General features: G+C 42.5%; 2 protein-coding genes and 2 long non-coding RNA genes across 11 annotated transcripts; 2 read left to right on the plus strand and 2 right to left on the minus strand.

Moving 5' to 3' along the window:
- On the plus strand, positions 1-1,625 carry LOC141045702 (uncharacterized). Its single transcript, XR_012218058.2, has 2 exons — positions 1-606; positions 834-1,625. It is a non-coding gene; the product is annotated as an uncharacterized LOC141045702 (long non-coding RNA).
- LOC112285757 (uncharacterized) lies at positions 1,155-4,160 on the minus strand. Of its 8 annotated transcripts, none has more exons than XR_012218057.2 (6): positions 3,646-4,160; positions 3,291-3,451; positions 2,691-3,142; positions 2,381-2,487; positions 1,963-2,239; positions 1,155-1,624 (listed from the first exon to the last, which is right to left on the minus strand). It is a non-coding gene; the product is annotated as an uncharacterized LOC112285757 (long non-coding RNA). The 8 variants fall into 8 exon arrangements; XR_012218056.2 differs by having other exon boundaries at positions 3,587-4,159; XR_016504511.1 differs by having other exon boundaries at positions 2,381-2,484; positions 3,291-4,160.
- A 378-nt stretch (positions 4,161-4,538) lies between these two features.
- On the plus strand, positions 4,539-10,733 carry LOC112285756 (paired amphipathic helix protein Sin3-like 4). The gene is made up of 5 exons (XM_073535818.2): positions 4,539-4,881; positions 5,725-6,572; positions 6,753-8,977; positions 9,185-9,551; positions 9,863-10,733. Exons 2-5 carry the CDS (start codon positions 5,758-5,760, stop codon positions 10,638-10,640), a joined length of 4,185 nt encoding a protein of 1,394 aa, XP_073391919.1. The 5' UTR covers positions 4,539-4,881; positions 5,725-5,757; the 3' UTR covers positions 10,641-10,733.
- Positions 10,734-13,968: 3,235 nt separating this feature from the next.
- LOC112285921 (uncharacterized) lies at positions 13,969-17,231 on the minus strand. The gene is made up of 3 exons (XM_024527305.3): positions 16,531-17,231; positions 15,423-15,667; positions 13,969-15,317 (listed from the first exon to the last, which is right to left on the minus strand). The coding sequence occupies exons 2-3, from the start codon at positions 15,651-15,653 to the stop codon at positions 14,061-14,063; spliced, it is 1,488 nt and encodes a 495-aa protein (XP_024383073.1). The 5' UTR covers positions 15,654-15,667; positions 16,531-17,231; the 3' UTR covers positions 13,969-14,060.
- Positions 17,232-18,876: the final 1,645 nt, after the last annotated feature.

Raw genomic sequence — 18,876 nt, forward strand, 5'->3', positions numbered from 1 at the left:
TTCTCTGTCGAATACGTCATCCTGGAAACAGAAACCTTGGGTGGTGGGTGAGTGGTCGGGTCCGTTCTGAGCACGTTGTGGTGTCCACTGCAACGGCGTCACAGTGACGGAGATCGCCTCAAAATCCTCGCATGCCGATCTTCTACCCAGCGAGTTCCGGATTCAAGTCGGGCTTCAACGTCCCAATCTGCAGACGTGTGGACGAGTCAGGCCTACAGACATAGTCATGTGGGGGTTTGGAGTTTTAGTTGTAGGGAGTTGCAGAGCCACGAAGCAGTAGTAGAATTGCGTGGAGGATTGCGTCCGCGATTGTAGTCCAAGAGGGTGAGAGATAATGGGGATATGAGTGTAGTTCTATGAAGCTTCGGGGATTTTGGGTACGTTTTTCTGGCTCTCTGCCATCGTGAAAAGCAACATTGCCGCACTCGCGTTGGCCGATGTCTCTGGGGTGTGCAAATGCGTTAAGAGCTGATCATCAACTACGCCCTGTTTATAAACCACGATAAGTTTTGGGACCAGGAATAGGCGGATGCGATCAGAAACAGCTTCATACTCTAAGATACGCTCACCCTTCTCGTCGCAACAATGGCTGGTTTAAATCGCGTGGTATTAATTTTTAATTAGCCCCATATTTCATGTGTTCTTTGCTCAAAATGCGAATTGAAAATTTACAAATGCTGTCATTCAAGTTATTGAAGTTCATCTTCAAGGTTTTTATTCTGGTTAATCTGGGATCGGAGTGGAATGAAGTGGTTCACTGTCAGGTAACAACAAACTAGTTTGCAAACCTACGAAGCGTTCTGAAATTCTCGCGTTATGACCTTGTTGTACAGACCAAACAGAGCTTCCAATTAAACTGAGGTGCCCACAATGCTTTCATGTTTCAATCTCCTCCTGAAACCTCCAAACCTGTACTTTCTTTGTTCCAGATTCCAGAAGTTGAGAGTTTTTTTTTTTTTTTTTTTTTTTTTTACGGTATGGCAGCTAGTACGACGGCACCAAAGGATCCTATTACCAGTTTTTAAGGTCTTAATGGTTTTTCATTATCGTTGCCTTGGTGGGAGTGCGCATTTAGACAGTAATACAATCGCTGGGGTAATTGTGTCTTGCCAACTAGTTGCACATGAAATCACAATGGAAAGAAAGAATGCACATGGTTAATTACGCTTGTATCCATCCATTAATGATTTAAGATAACACAACATAATATTTTCCTTGTCAGAAGGTGGCAATCCATGAGGAATTCTTTAAACGAAAACATGCACACGAGTGGCAGGCAGGCTCCAGAGAGGAGCACATTAAAGAACTGCTGCCGTTCTCACAAGTCACTCAATAGCTGTTTGGAGCTTCCTACTACTGTCCCACACAAAGGGATTGGTCAAGCCAGAAATAGAGCGCGATAAACACCTAATCCCTCTAGAGTTGTTACAAAGATGAATCAATGCAGCAACCATTTGTTGCTGCACACTGGCAGCTGAGCGCTCGCTCAATAGGAGTATTGGCTCACACATAGAGATGCGACCTCCACAAAGCTTCACAGTGCTCAATTTACGAGGGGATGCATCGTAGGGGACAATTTGGGAGGCAGGTATTCCCCGCATGCGTGATGCCAACCACAGTGATGCTGCATGATTGCCACTTCAGATTTAGTAAACAGCAATATCCAAATTCAAAGACATACCTAACCAAGCCAGGAAAGCCAACATTGTGCATGCTTTTTTCTCAAGCGATGAATCACGTGTCGAGCACGGACATAACTGCCTGTGTCAGATTTCACATAAGTGTCTCATAAGTACCGCATTAATACAATGGAAATCTATCAACCATTTTGTTGTATCGAATACATCTTGCCCTCACAATTACATTCAACTCATTCTTCTCACAGCTTACTTCTGTCTGAGGAGCAAGGCTTCACCAGCAAATGATGTGGAGCACAATCACCAGATTTTGAGGATGCCTTACCACAAAACTCATTGAAGAAGTGTTCGCTTCATAAATACCACCTAGCATTTGGTCTTCTGTAGAAACTTGTGAAGAACACTCCTCAACGACTCTCATAATTCACGAAGTTGATTTAATCTGCCCTGCTGTGCGATAGAAATTTCGTTCATCATTATTAGAAAGTACGAGAACAGCATGGCATGCTCCTCTGAACCGGATCGTACCCCTACAAATTTCAATCTCCAGAGTGTCTCTTCACAGATTTCATCACGTATGCAGTTCCTCTAGCGATAAAGTCCTTCACCATGCATAGAGTCGCCACCATCAATGTGAAAAATATCAATCATGGACTCCATGCAAGAATGGATATCCGAATTTAGTGCATGCGACCTTCCATGGTAAAATATTGAAAAATTTATGACAAGGAAACACCACTCACTAAATCTTTACACGTGGCGTCCAACGTCCACTCCTGCAGAAATGAATAATTGATAGTGTTGTCTTTCTTGACATTTATGTAAACGTACGTGCAATACGAACTTTCTACTGCACATTAGAACTTTACTGTTATTCTGGGAATTGTTTAGTAACTTATCTTCTGTGTTTCTCTAGTAGCAAGTTCCACCACATTAAAGAACTAATTGTCAATCATTTCCTGAACGAGTATTTGACAGCAAATAGCTAGACTTGAAACCTTGAAATCTGAACATGAGCATGACAGGCAATCATGAGACGTGAAAGTTGCATGCCTTTTGTATTGGTTCGCAATTAAAGAAAAGCGTTGCACGAAGCAAGAGCATCCAGTGACGAGGAGGTTGCATCACTCGGAGCATGAACTCAAGGCGCAAGGCACTCCCACAATGGGTTCAAAGTCGGCTGCACATTGGCCGCTTGCGGATCTTCCACTTTCAGCCTTATCTCAAGGTATCTGATTGGCTCTTCGTGTTGGTTCAAAGCGTTTCACAGCATAGCATTCCCTTGCCAATTCATGCACATAAGAAATGATTGGAACAAATGTATAGTTACTGGTCATGACCATCACATAATGTTTCAAGATTTAATTCAGAATTGTTCATGACACACCTAGGAAGATCCATATCGAGTCAAACGCCAAATCGACATAAAGACGCGGTTCTAGAGAAGAGAGCTGGGAGAAGTACACTTCATTGCAGCACTTCAAACAGTGCCGTAACACCAAGATCTGCACAAGAGATTTTTGAAGACAAATTTTAGGAGTCATTTTCACTAGTATAACCATTATTGAATGAAATGAACCTTGTCGATTGAAGAAAGACAACCCCCAGAATCAAAGACTCAACGAACAGCTAAAACCAAAAACAGGATCTCACCGATTCATTCCGCGAGTTCTAACGACGGTAAGGTTTTAAAAACATGCAGGGTCGCTCACGAAGAAAAAAGAAGGTTCCCATTTCTGAGCGCTTCCTTCTCGGGCTTACAGTAAAGATTGCCTGATGGTAGCAATTCATGACTACTCTCAAAGGTTTGCTTCCTGACGAATTCCACACATGAGAAACTCAGATTCTTCTTCTTACTGCGAATAATATACCCGCACACGATGGCCCGATCCTGTAAAGCTTAAGATATGCTCTCTAAGCAAAGAATTTGAAAACCAATGGGACCATACACTCATGCAAGGCGCTGTCTGACAATCAGAGCACGTAACGAAGTCGTGTATGCACACACAAATTCATATGTCCCGCTTCCATGTCGAGGGTTTCTCGCGAATTCCACTGTTGTGAGCTTGAGGAGATCGACGAATGACGATGTCCCTTCGTGGATGAAAAATATCGAATGATTTCGTAGGAACCGTGTATGGCAACGGACCCGGAACTACTCAGCTGGATTTGGACGTCTGCAACTCTCGATGTGACACTTTAAAGCTACGAACCAACTTTAGGGCTAGTGTACATTTAAGTTGTGAAATTCCACCACCGTAACTTTGATTGACATCCTTCCTCCTAACCACAACCTCCTTCTACACAGTAACTTCGCCTTTGCTGCAATCACACCATTGCTGCGCGGAAAAAAGCGTACCGCACTTATAACGCTTGTGTAAACAATGATCACATCTTGGATGATAGGTTACAATTGCTTCATACGTATGTTAATGGCTTGCAGAGATTTAAAACTTATCTCCCGACCGTGCCTCGACAAATTTCGACGAATTCAATAGAGCTTTTACTTAACACAGAAAAATATGATAGTGTTTTATGATTATGACAAAAAAAAAAGAAAAAAGGAAAAGAGCAAAGAAAAGAAGAGAAATCTCTCTAAAATAGGTCCTACAATGAGTCGTGGCATAAAACAACGATACAGGATACAGGGAAGTACAGCACCCGAACCCCGATGATGCAGATGCAGGAGAGCCTCGGGGTGCTAGAGTCAGGAAAGCAGCCATATACTGTGGATGTATGTGTGTCGGGCAATGCTGAAATGGAATGAGAAAGTGGAGAGAAGGCCGAGACCTCCCAGACTGTGGGGTTCCCACAGGGAGGGAGCGTGGGGTTCACCATGCGTTCTCTAAGAACAGTTGTGCCGGAGAGACTCCACTGTACTTTACTGCAGGGGCGAAATTTGCTCGCCTTGGTAACGAACGAAAGAAGACGGGAAGGTCCTTCTTCTTCTGTGCTTCGCTGAGCCTAAGTTACATCAACACCATGGCGATTGTCTCTTTGCTCATTCTTCCGCTTGGTTCCCTCTCTGGCCTGCCCGCTCGCTCACTCGCTCCCAAGCAGCCGTCATCCCATGCCATCCCATCCCATTCATGTCGCCTCTCGCGCGTGGTGCTTTCTCTGGAGGAATGAAGGACGGAGGCGCTTCGTTTGTTTTGCAAAGGAGTAGTTCTTGGGAGGTTGAGGAGCTGCGTGGATGAGGCGGAGGAGGAGGAGGAGGAGCAGGAGTAGTTTTATCGTCTTTCAAGTTAGTATTTCCTTTACTGCTGCATTAGCGATGGAGATTTAATTGTCATTGTCATTTTCGGCTTCTCATGCACGTCAACCCTACCGGCGACGCATCTGGCGCATTCGAGTCATTAAAGTTCTGTTTTTCTCTGTTTCGTGTTGATTTTTTCTGTCCTGCGAAACGGTGACGGTGTATCGGCGTTATTATTATTATTATTATTTATTTATTTAAATTTCTGCGACCAGACTTAATTCTATCGGAGGGTGTTGGATTGGGTCGTGGACGTGAACTGGCGGATGTGGTAGGTGGAGTTATGTCTTGAGGGGAGGATTTCGACATGTGTTAGTGAGGATTTTCTTGATGCGATGTCGTTGTGATATCCCGGTGATCTTGATTTTACACTGTTCTCGGGATAGTGATGGATTCCTAGCTTATTGTGAGGTTTTTCTCCGTTTAGAGCTCGACAGACTAAAATGTTTAATTACTTTTGGGAGGTTTTGAAGTAGTGAAGGAAGGATTTTATGGTCATAAGGTTTGAGTTGCTGAGTTTTAAGTTCGGACACATGAAATGCTAGAGGAAGTGATGATTGGAGATAAAATGAAGGAAAATTGACATTGGTAGAGGTCGCTGTTGTGGCAAGCTGCGAAAGTGGGATTATTAAGCGTCGTGTAGGCAGATACGATTGTATTCTGAAGTTCGTATTCTGAAGGAGATTGGCAGTCCTGACTTGCGCAAGAAAAACACGTCACCTCGTTGAATTGTTCGGCGGTCAGTTGACGTTCTCTCTAATGCTAGATAACTCAATTAGCGTTGGATTTGGATCCTGTTGCGAAAAGCTAATGCGCTGGTAGTATTTCAAGGTTTTGGGTGAGGAATAGGTATCGGTTAGAAAAATGAAGAAACGGGAGAGGGGAGACGATGAGAACGGGCCTCCGCAAGGGAAGCGAGCTGCGGGGCCACGAGGAGCCGAGTCTTCGGAAGCTGCCGCTAACAATTATTCGGCAGCGAACGGCCAGCGCCTCACTACGGACGATGCGCTTGCGTACCTTAAAGCCGTCAAGGAGAAATTCAAAGACGATAAAGGAAAGTATGATGAGTTTTTGGAGGTCATGAAGGACTTCAAGGCGCAGCGGCTTGATACGGCTGGCGTAATTACTCGCGTGAAAGACCTATTCAAAGGTCACCGACAGTTGATACTTGGCTTCAACACATTTCTTCCGCGAGGCTACGAGATCACCCTACCATTAGAAGAGGACAAGAAACAGCCTGCAGTCGAGTTTGATCAAGCAATCAACTATGTAAATAAGATCAAGGCTCGCTTTCAGACTAACGAGCATGTATACAAGGCTTTCTTGGAGATCCTGAATATGTATCGGAAGGGTAACAAGTCCATCAACGAAGTATATCAGGAGGTAGCATCGCTATTCGAGAATCATGGCGACTTGTTGGAAGAATTCACATACTTTCTCCCTGGGTCAACTGGATCACCTGTCCATCCTGTTGCAACACCCGTACAGCAGATTCCACGCCTACGAGACGAGAAAGGGTTTGGAGCAAATGTCAAGCCCTTGAACGAGAGGCTTGTAATACCAAAGAAAGGAAAATCTTCGGTTATGTCGGGTGAGCGTAGCCGAGACCGTGAGCCGGAGCGGCGAACAGAGAAAGATCGCAAGAGATCAGACAAGGAGAAAGATAGGAAGGATATGGGGTATGATTTACTATACAGTCATCTTGCATTGCGTTCAAAGATTAGGTCAACATGTAATGTATGATAATTCCGGGCAACCACGTGTATTTCTGGTACCTAGATCTCGTTGAGAAAATCAGTGTCTATAAGCAATTGTTCAAAAGTCTTCTTCTAGCTGAGTTAAGTGAAATGTGACGACAGGGACAGAAAGGATAGGGTCGGCAAGGAGGATGGAGGGCGTGACAAAGAGAAAGATTTCGCGGAGCAGAAGCCTGCAAAAAGAGCGTCTGCTCGTAATGCAAGCGATGCTATAAGGAGGCAATGTCAGGCTGGCGAGGGGGGCGACGGTTTCTCCGTGACCGCCTCCCAAGCGTTGACGGATGATAAGAAAGCAGTGAAAGGTGAGATTGGTGTGCAGTATCCATTTTTCGACAAGGTGAAGGCCCGGCTGCGCAGCCGAGACACATACCAGGAGTTTTTGAAATGCCTGAATATCTTCAGCCAGGAGATCATTACCCGCGCAGAGCTGCAGAGCCTGGTGGGTGACATCTTGGGGCAGCATGCGGACCTGATGGAGGGATTCACTGAGTTCCTGACCCACTGCGAGAACGTGGAGGGCTATCTGGCAGGGGTGTTCAGCGGGCGCAAGCTGGGGGATTTCACAGAGGCGGCACCGTTGAAGGCCGTGAAGACGGAGAGGGGCGGTGAGCGGGAAAGGAGCCGGGAGGACAGGGAGAGAGAGCGGGACGCGAAGGAAAGGGAGCGGGACGTGAAACCATCGCAGGCTGCGAGGGAGGGGGGCCACAAGGTGGTGTCGAACAAGGACAAGTACATCAACAAGCCGATATCGGAGCTGGATTTGTCTAACTGCGATCGGTGTACTCCGAGCTACCGGCTGCTGCCAAAGCATTATCCTCGGCCGGTGTCGAGCCATCGGACGGCGCTTGGAAACTCGGTGCTGAACGACAGCTGGGTGTCCATGACGTCGGGGAGCGAGGACTACTCGTTCAAGCACATGCGGAAGAACCAATACGAAGAGAGCCTGTTCCGGTGTGAGGACGACCGCTTCGAACTAGACATGTTGCTGGAGGGGACAGCGGTAACGGCGAAGCTGGTGGGTGAATACACTACGAAGCAAGAGGAGCTTAGCGGTAAGGCGGAGGCATTGCCTCCGATGGACGAGTTTTTGTCTGCGATCAATTTGAGGTGCATCGAGCGGATATACGGGGACCACGGGCTGGACATGCTGGAGGCGGTTCGGAAGAACATGAGCCGAGCGATGCCTGTAATACACTCGCGTCTGGTGCAAAAGGAGGAGGAGTGGACTCGATGCCGAGAGGAAATGAACAAAGTGTGGTCCGAGGTGTACGCGAAGAACTGCTACAAGGCGCTGGATCACCGCAGCTTCTACTTCAGGTCGCAGGACAAGAAGGCGCTGAGTACGAAGGGACTGCTGGCAGAGATCAAGGAGGTTAACGAGAAGAGGAGAAGAGAGGACGACACTATGTTGGCGATTGCAGCAGGTGATCGAAGGCCTCTGCAGCCTGATCTACAGTACGAATTCAGCGACCTGGCAATTCATGATGATATGTACCAGATTATAAAGTATTCGTCGGAGGAGATCAGTAGCTCGTCGGACCACACGGAGAAGACGATGCATATGTGGAGGATGTTCGTGGAACCGGTGCTAGACCTATCGTCGCGTTCTAAGGGGGTGGAGGACATGGAGGAGAGGGTGAAGGCGAAGTCGTCTGAGGGCAAAGTCTGGGATGGAAATGGCGGAGAGAATGGTGGCAGCGAAGGGGATGAAATGACGAGCAGCCCGGAGGGTGGGACCGCTGCAGTTGAAGGAGGGGACAGCGTTAGCGGAGGTGTGGAGGTTGTGGGTGTGGAAGAATGTGGGGCTCGGGTGACCGCAGGTACGACGAATGGGGAGGTTCGGCGAGCAGCAGATTGTGGGGAGAGGAACTCAGCAGACATTGCAGGAGGAGAAGCGGATGAGAGAGGCGGTGACGGGGCTAGAGAAGATGTGGTGAGGGGTGGGGCGGAGGATGGTGGGGAAGGGACAGCTGCACGGACGGAAGGGTCTGGATGGTTACATGCAGGGATCAGTGGGACGAAGCAGAGCAGCGGGGCAGCAAAACGAGGCGATGTAGAAAGGCGGGCGAATGCGGGGCATGGTGAGAATAGAGGAAGCGGATCGGTGGCGGATGGTGGTAGTTTAGTGGCGGACGATAATGGCAGCGGTAGTCGTGCCGCCGCAGATAGAGAAGAAGGAGAACTATCGCTTTTTTCAGAGCGGGAGAACCGAAAGAAGTTGAAGTGCAGTCCGCGGCGGGGAAGAGAAGAGAATGGTGTGGTAAAGTCATTCGGTAATGGGGAGGCTGCAGATGGAGTGGGTGGATCGGGGATGGAGCATGAGCAAGGTACTAGTAGTTTGTATGCTGGGCTTGCGAGAGATAAGGTCGTGATTTGGGAGCTTGTTCTGGGAGGTGTTGGATGGAAGGGGGTTAGTGTTGGCATTGGAGCCAGGCGTTTGCAGTGGTTCTGTATGATTAGAATTGCCCATAGTGGAATTTTGACTGCAAGCTGAGTGATGGAGGACTGGTTGACAATGTTGGTTTGGTGTTTAGATGCATACGACGAAGTCGAGGAAAGCGCTCAGAAGTCATGCGAGGACAGCGACACTCCGTCGGAAGGTGGGGAGGAGGTTTCGCCAAGTGAGCAGTCTGGGGACGAGCAATCGGAGCATGACGACGATGACGAGGAGGAGGATGAAGATGGGAAGGCAGAGAGCGAAGGAGAGGCTGAGGGCATGACAGATGTGGAAGATGGAGATGGGGATCGGAACTCGTCACTGGCAAGTTCGGAACAGTCGTATGCACATTGCAAGCCACTGGCGGCTTATCCCGGACCCGGTGCAGGGTTGACGGTGGTATCGCAGTCGAAGAAGGGCGGAGGAGTATTCTATGGGAACGACACCTTTTACGTCCTTTTAAGGTTGGGTTCGGAATCCTTGGGCTCCTTGGCGATGGTAGAAATCGAGTATTCTGTTGGTATGCAGCGGTCATAATTGTAGGGGTCAATTTCGCAATCGAAACAGTATTTGTCCAGATTTAATTCTATGGGCAGAGTGCTGAATGATGAGAAAGTTGTTATGTGGGGAGCTGTTGCTGTGGATGGTGGCGAGGCGTGGAGTTATGCAAATGTGGTGATTGTTGCGAAGATGGAAGTGCAACGTGTCCAGCTATATTTGGCAAAGTTGTTTTGTGTGTGAAGAGGCGTGTGACGAGGTTATTTTGTGTGTCCAGGCTCTACCAAACTCTATATGAGCGGCTTCTGTCGGCGAAGGTGAATGCAGAGTTGGCATCGAAAAAGAAAGGCAGCGATAGCGGCGCCCCCCCGAACTTGTATTCCCGGTTCTTGCAAGTGTTGTACGGTTTGCTGGACGGTTCTGTGGACAACTCAAAGTTTGAGGATGAGTGCAGGGCAATCGTCGGCACACAGTCGTATATCTTGTTCACGTTGGACAAGCTGATTTTCAAGCTAGTAAAGCAACTACAAGCGGCAGCAACGGACGACGTGGTGCAGAAGCTTCTGGCACTGAACGCATATGAAAACGGGCGGGAGGCTGTGGATCCCGTGTACTATGCTGATGCTTGTGTGGTGCTGCACGACGAGAGGATATACCGTTTCGAGCAGAGGTGGAATCCGAACGAGTTGTTGATACAGCTGATGGACAATTCGGACATTCCCGGGAATAGTTTCGAGAGCTCATTTCAGAAGTACTTGGACGGGTTTTTGACGTCAGTACCATCAGGCAAGGGCGGGCAGCTATTTGTGGCACGCAACTTGAAGCGGAAGTTGGTGGAAGAGTGTGTAGATTACGGGGAAGATGTGAACATATTGAATGGGCTTGAGATAAAGATGACATGTCGGACTTCAAAAGTGTCGTACGTGCTGGACACGGAAGACGTGTTTTGGAGGTCGATGCCAGGAGGCAAGAGACGGAAGGTGAAGGCGGGATCGAAGAGAAAGGGTCAGTTTCACAAGTGGATGCAAGAAATGGAGGGTTTGAAAGGTGCTTAAGTGATAATAATCCGATCTGTTTTTATGGGTATCACCCATTACATTGCCACATAGGTGGCTGAAAGTTTAGTTGAGGATCATTGTTTGATTCAAGCGTTTTTTTTTTTTTTTTTTTTTTTTTTTTCTCTTTTTTTTCCGTTGCTTTGGCATGTTGATTATGCAACCTATCTGCTTGAAGATTTTAACTGAAGGTTGCTGATGTTTTCTTTTTTCTTTTTTGTTCTTTCCCGCGCGGAACTACTTTTTTCCAGGTCTTCATTCGCCTGATTTTGCGTGAATCGACTTTTGTTAGTGTATGCTGTTCTTCTTTTTGTGTCTCATACTTAGCTCGGGAGTTCCTGTCGTTGCTTATTAAGACTGGCTCCTTCTCACTAGTCGGAGTTTGGTCGCGCAGCCCTTCGGACGAAGTTCTCCTCGGTATGGATATGTCACTACATATATATATATGGTTGTATCCCACATCCATCATATCCACCTCCAGAGCAAAAAAATATGATCTCTATTTTTCCACCTATATTTTTTATATTTCTACCCATCACCTGTGTGCCACCATAATCTTTGTTCTAGTTTAACTTCAAAGCCACTCCTCAAATTTGTTGAGTAAGAACAGCAAGACTCAATTCATAAGAATTGAGTTCATTAGTGTGTATCAGTGGTAGAATGTACATATGTATTGGTTAGAGATAGTAGCTTCATAGTCTTTTATTTGATGTTCAATTGCTTTAGCCATTTGCTATTGTACTTCATATAAATTTCCTATTAACACTTGGAAAAATTTCTTCAATGCACATTATACTCCCTTAATATCCTATGTTGAGATGTTGCTAAAATAAAAACTTCTATTAATGAAGAAACCACATCTTTTTCAGATAAGATGATGTCAAATATATGTCTTCAAAGCTATTTTGTAGCTTGTGCCATTGAGCTTGAAATTCATAGATGTCAACTATATGGTAGATGGTGGTCTAAGCTTATAAGAGCTCCTAAAACTTGCCATTTTTTTTAAACTACTTGCACTTGGCAATAATATTCTTTTTTATGTGCCAAAGATGTAAAAGATGTTGAGCCTAAAAAAAGATGGATGTAATTGTAAAAACAAATGTCAAATCATAATCTATAATTATTATGTTTGGCATTGTAATGTCATCAAAAAGACTTTAGGCTTATGCCAATACCCACTTATAATCCATTGTATCTTTCATGACCAAAAATGCAAATTTAGAGTAGAACATCAAATTCAACCTTATCTAGCCTATAATGCTTAAAAGCGACATCTTGAAGAAATTTGTCTTATATATGCAATCCAAAAGCAAGACATCATGGTATATTCTTGTCACATTGATATATTGTACATGAATTAGGAATAAGTGTATAATATAGCTATCAATATTATATTATATTATGTACTTTCATTTTGTTCCTTCTAGTTCATCTACCAAAGAATGTATTAACAAACAACCCTTTGGTTACTTGTGGCAAGCATGTGCAATAGCATTGTAGTATGTCTTAGATGTAAGAAGCAACAATTCATATTTAGGATACAAATCCACTAGTCCTTGATGTGCACAAATACTCATTCAAGAAAATCCTAGACAATCTATTTTTTAGATTCTACTAGTTGTTGAAAAATAGAATAACTTGCTATATTCATCAACAACTCATTGTTGTATTTGTTATTGTATATTTTGACCTTCTACAAGTTGTTCTTGTTAGTTTAGCCCCTAGCTTGCTATTTGCAACTAATGAGGTACATGCCCATTCTATATTACATATCTTTCAAATCCAAATGACAATAATTATAATGTTGACCACATATATTGTATCCTAGCATAATCCACAAGTCTTTATTAGACTACACAATTAATATATCATATCCAATCTTTGAATAATAACTACAGACATAAGCAATGAAATGGGTGCAGTTGACAAATACAAGTATTCTTAAATTGCAAGCAAGGTTGAAGAAAGAAGATAGAACAATAGAGGTAAAAAGAAATTTGAAAGATATACAAGCTTTTACATGTATTATTTAGAACTGCTACATTGATCAATCACAATCAATTCATATACACTTACATCTAATATTCATGGTATTTGGTATAACAATAGATGATGGATATAAATAGAAAAAAATAGGTGAAAAAATAAGCATCCTATTTTATTTTTTTTTCAATAAAAGGAGTTGGTGACACTACAAAATATATATACAAATATAAAATAAAAATATAATTGACATATTTGCAACACCACATTGTTGTTAGGTGATAGGTAGAACTAATAAATATATAGGTGGGAATTTCAATTATCAATATTTATTAGATAAGTAAATAGAAGTAAACAAAATTACATAAAAGTAGATAGAAATACATTATATATATAATATCTTTCTTTAAAACCTTTAATTATTTTTGAAATATAGATCTTTTATTTTTCTTAATTGTATAAAAATATGTTATCTTTTGGCAAGTCTAAATGAATTTATCTTTTTAGAATATATATATATATATATATATGTATCCTAGAAATATAAATACATACATATACTTTGAAAATAAATAAAAATACAACATGAAAGTGCATCTACTTTTTATTTTTACATTCTAATTTTTTATATATATTTTTGATTTTTTATTGATATAAATATAAAAAAAATGTTACTTTTTTTTAATGTTAAATAAAAAACGTATCTATTGTTATTTGGACTTAATGCATCATTTTTTAGTTTATTTTTAAAAAATTGTTTGAATTTAAGGCACCTTTCAACAACTTCATTAGATGAAAATATAGATCCTCTACACAAATAGTTAATTATAATTTATTTTAAAGTAACAATTTGTAAGCCTTATCAAATTCTAACATAAATAAGAATCTTGAAAATACTTCCTATTGATATATTTCTAGTTTATTAACATAAAAAAAAACAAAGTATGAAACTATGATAAGTTTCATTCAAGCTGCTAAGGCATTAAAATTCAGCCATATAAATTTTGATTCAATTTGATACTTGGAGCATGATTTGTACATCTTTCCTTACCATCATTCTTTCCAAATTAAAATTTTCTAATACAATTGTGAAACTCTCCAGATTTGTTTTTCAGGTGGTTAGATAATATTTTCCTTTAATAATAGCATGCAAGTCACAAATGAAGGTTATCCAGTTGAAATCTACCTGTAAACCCAACTTGATTAAATCTATTCATACAGACTCCATTCACAATCCAAAATACGCAGTGTCATCAATTTTTTCTGTAGTGAGCTGTTCAGAAGGTGGATCAATAAACAAAAAGAAAAAGAAAAAGACAAAGAACACCATTTGACACTTCAGACCTTTGAGCAACGCCGTTTCTTCACCTGGAAAAAAGAATGTACAACGGTGCCAAGTAAGAAAGCCAGATCAAGACTTCCTCAGACTAACCTACTCTAATTCGTCAAGTCATCCACAGCTTCAGATGGTGGTACAACCTCTGATTGTTCAACATCAGCTTGTGCAACCTCTGGTTGTGGAGGCTTGTCCACCTCCTCAGCCTCAGGTGCTACTGGTTTAGTCTCTAACTGTTCTTTCGCTTTGCTTTCTCTGGCTTCTCTATCTTGAATCTGCAGCTGCACAAAATGTTCTTTCTTTGCCTTCACTTCCTCGAGACATTTCGCAACATCACCGACTGTTGTAGGTGGTGAGAGCTTCATCTTCCCGAACGAGGTGAGGGCGTCCAAGGACAAAGAAATTCTCTCTTTTTCTTTGTTCTTTACAGATCCAACTTTCTTGCCTTTGGACTTGCCTCCTGAGCCTGCAAACCAGCCATCCAGTTCTTCGTCATTCCTGTTCTTTTTGCTCAGGATCACATTTCCAACGCCCTTCGGAGCCAGGATTTCTACTTTCGAGGAGGCGACGTTTGTGGTTGCTTCTTCCGTGGAAGGAGCATATTTCTGGAGGTAATGGAAGAGCTGGTCACATAAGATAATCTCATCAGTGTAAGGCTCAACGAAATTCTCCAGCTCTTTCTGCTTCCGGTACGCTTCCCTCTCCCTCCTCTCTTCCTCTCTCTTATCAAAAGCACGTTTCCTCTCCACGGCCTGCTGCTCCCTCCATTCTCTCTCTCGTTCCCAGAACTCGTCCTCCTTTGACCGGAACTCCGTTCGTAGACTCTTCACCTCATCCCTCAAAACTTTGATCCTCTCATATGCTACGTTCCTCTCCTCAATCAACGCAGGGACGTTGATTGCCTGCGCGGCCTCCTTCTCCTTGATGTCTCCCAGAACCTTCCGCTGCTGCTGCTCCTGCGCCTTCAAACTATTGAGCAAGATATCCTTCTCTTTGATTTTCTCAAGCAAAGATGTCCTCGTGCCATCATCTTGAGAAGTCTTCTCGAGTTTCTCGTTGTAATCCTTGACAATGTCGCGAGACTTTGTAAGGTCCTTCATCTGCTGCAGCACTTTCTTCTCCTCCTGAAGAGTGAGAGATGTATGGGAAAGCCGATACTGAAGTTTCTTTGTCTCCTCGTCAATCTGCTCCACTCTGGAGTAAGGCAAATTCTCACGAAGCGATCTCGCTTCATGTCGCTTCCTATCCCGCTCCTTCTCAAGCACACTCAGCTCATTGCGAAGAGCATTTTTTTGTTCTAAGACACTTCGAAATGTGACACTCAGCTCCGTCAGACGTCCGCGCGCTTCTACAAGCTCCTGATGATGCAAAGAAACGTTCGTAAATGTCAACACTCAAGTACATGTGCTGAGTCCACAGAAGTTTAAGTGACAAACCAAAAGAGAAGCATAGTGAGTTTTTACCGGTGAAACCATTCCTCTACTCTGCTGCTTGTTGTCCAAGATGGTCTTGATCTCCCGCACACGGTTTTGAAGGCCATCCATTTCAGCTTGCAACTTTCCAACAGCTTCATCGAACTCGGCCTTGTTCGGCCTTTCTAGCCTCTTCACCCGACGCAAAGGTACAGGCTTGAAGACTGCAGCCTGTGCCCCATCCTCCACAGGGGCAACTGGAGTTTCGACAACTCCCACCATCTTGCTCGGGAGCTCTACGATGGGACAAATAATTCACAGGAAGGAAAATTAAAAGCCGCATACGCTCCAAGTCAACGACGCAGTCAAGAACAAGTAATAACACGCACGCCCGTCCGTTTTTACAGGGCATGATTAGTAATGAAAATAAAATGATTCGACATATCTCCTATCATATGACAGAGTCCTCCTGGACGATCACATATATAAAAATACAACCGCGTTTTTGTCCTCACTTGTCCAGCTTGATAAAGATGTGCAACGCTATGAAGAATGCTGCATCCACTCGACAGCCATCACAAAACAAAAAACACGATACTAAAAAACACAACGGCAACTGGACAAAACCACGCATCACTCAAAAGATGGACAATTCAACAAACCAACACGCTTACTATGATAACCAGCACAACACATGGGAAGAAAAAAGCTATACAAAAGCCAAATCCTAAAGATGAAACTCTTGACAGACCAAAAGCAGTTAAGCAAGTACTGGCAGCACATTCTTGACGTTCATTACGAAAGTAACCAGACCTTAGACCCCAACTCCGACACCTCTGCACACCAAGAATTCCACAACGCAAAACAAAACAAAACAAAACAAAAAAAAAAAAAAAAAAAAAAAAAAAAAAGGAAAAAGAAAACGAAGCAAAACAAAACAAAAGGCCATCGCATCCACAATGTAATAAAAAATGGAACTTCACGAAGAATGTGAAGTGAAAACCACAATCTCGACCTCTGTAAAACACAACGATCAGCCATTCCCGCTACTTTACCTCTCAGTGAGGTCATCTCCAGATCCTCCCCAACACCCTCACTTCCACCCAACTTAGCGAAAACCCAAACCCACCACCCACAACGCAAGAGATTGTCAACAAACCTGAAGCCGGTCGGTCTGAGGCGGATTATTTAGCTGGGGCTGGATCCGCCGGACGCAGAGATCGGCAACAAAGCTTCACGGACACTCACAAAAACACAGATAAAGCTTGCAAAAACAACAGGAGAGGAAGGAGACCAAAACAACCTGAGAGAGAGAGGGAGAGAGAGCGAGAGACGCAAGGGGACCAGGCAGAGGAGGGGTCGCAGTAGCAATCGGTGCTCCAAAGCAGGGAAAGCCCTAATTGCGAAACCCAAGGGTGGGGGAATGGTGATGGAAGATAGAGTGATCAAAGGCGAAAGCACGCTGCTGAGGTGGGGGCATGCGTGCATGCGTCTCCTTCCTTCCTTCCCTGCGTGAGTGCTTGCGACGATGGTGGTGTCCCGCCGCGTTGCTTGCGGAGTCCCGGCAAGTCGCAGCGTGTGCTTCGTCGACGACGCGGAGCTGATCTCTCCTCCTCTCTCCGTCCCTCCCCCCACCTCTCCCTCACCCACTTCGTCTTCCTCGTCGTGTTGCTGCTATTGTTCCTGTTGCTTGCTCTTGCTGAGTCTTGCTTGCTTGAGGGGGTGGTGGCGGTGGGTTAGTGGGATCCCTCTTCTTCCTCCTCCTCCTCCTCCTTCTGGCTCACGGCCGACCGACTGCTGCTTGTGTGCCATATTCCTTGAAGGCGTTGCAACCACGCGGAACAGCCAACCCGGAATGGGAAAGAAAGACTGAGAAAGGAAGAAAGACAGCAAGCAAGCAAGAAAGGGCAAGGATTCAAAAAAAAAAACAGAGGCCGCAGCGAAGGCCACACCCCTTCTCCCTTCAGAATTTATATATGTGTGTGTTCATCAAATACAAGTTTGTTGTTGTTGTTGTTGTATTGTTAGCGTATTAATGAGAATTGTCATAGATGAATTTGGCAAATGCATTGGTTTTGGAGCATCTCATTCCTGTGAATTTGGATATTGTGATCTTTATAAGAATATATATATATATATATAAGAGAGAGAATTGTTGAACCCAAGTAAATCAACCCACCCATCATCATCGGTTAAGGATCCAACTATTTTTTAATTGATTTTTGATCAATATGGATTTGGTAGTGGAATTTTTTTTGATGATGGTTAGGATGGGTGGATCAATTTAGTAAATACTTGGATCACTTTAACAATTTCCTATATATATATATATATATATATATTTATTTATGGTATATTTAATTATGTATGGAAAAAAATTACAATAAAACTAAATCAATTATAATTACAATAATTACAACTTAATTAGATGAATAATTATAAAAAAATTGAATTAAAAGACCTCAAAGAATATTTTTTATGTTTTATAATCTTAAATATTTGTAACTTAATTTAAAACGATTTATAGAATCCTTTAAAACCTTATAAAATCTTTTATGCTTGTATAGAAATATTAAAGAATCTTCAATTTATATAAAGTACATACTTTAGTTTTTAAGAAGTTATAAAAGAAGATTTTTTTTTTTTTAATTTTTTTTTTTCTACTTTTAGTATATTTTTTAGTTTTTGGAATGTCTCTTAGAAAGTTCTATAGGACCTAGTTGCCATAGTATCAATCAAAAGCCAAGGAAAAGAATGCCTTAGTCTTGCTAATATAACTTTTGTAAAAATTCAAATATTATTTTGTTAATTAATCTTCTAAATGGTCTTATTTTCTAATTTTATATCTTATCTTTCTCATGCTTCTTATTTTCTTGGTCTGTTTATTAGACAAAAATCTATCTTATTAAATTACACCAAGGATCAAGTTTTGTCACAAACATATATATTAATACTAGTATTTATTAAGATAAGAAGAATTAAATAAAAGTAAATAAATTTAAAAATATCTTGTAGAAAAGCTTCTTAAAATCTCCATAGATGCAAATTTGACTTCTTAAGTATTTATATGTGATTAATAGGTTGAAAAATTGACTAATAAGTTGACTATTTGTTGTACATGTTGGTAATGTAGAGCACTTGTTAAAAACCTGCTTTGTAAGTTTGACTTGTGGCTTCGAAGTTGAACACATGTTGGATGACATATAAAATGTTGTTTTATAATTTCTTAATTAGACAATATATATAGAGGCAAGAATGAGGTATTTCTGATTTTTGTCGATTTCTTTCTAACGTCTAGTTTAGTTTCAAGAGTTTATAGCTTTCTTGTTTTTGGTAATAACTATTCTAATTTCTTTTTGAATATATATACTTTTTCATTCTTTATATGTCATCTTCCTTTAAAACACATTTCACCTATTTAAACATAGTATTCAAATTTTTATTCTTAATAAATTGACAAAAGTATATTTATAATGTTAGGACTTTGTCATTTTTTTATTCAAAG

Source organism: Physcomitrium patens, chromosome 8 (assembly GCF_059467195.1).
Source record: "Physcomitrium patens ecotype Gransden chromosome 8, ASM5946719v1, whole genome shotgun sequence".
In the NCBI taxonomy this organism is placed as follows: Eukaryota; Viridiplantae; Streptophyta; class Bryopsida; order Funariales; family Funariaceae; genus Physcomitrium; species Physcomitrium patens.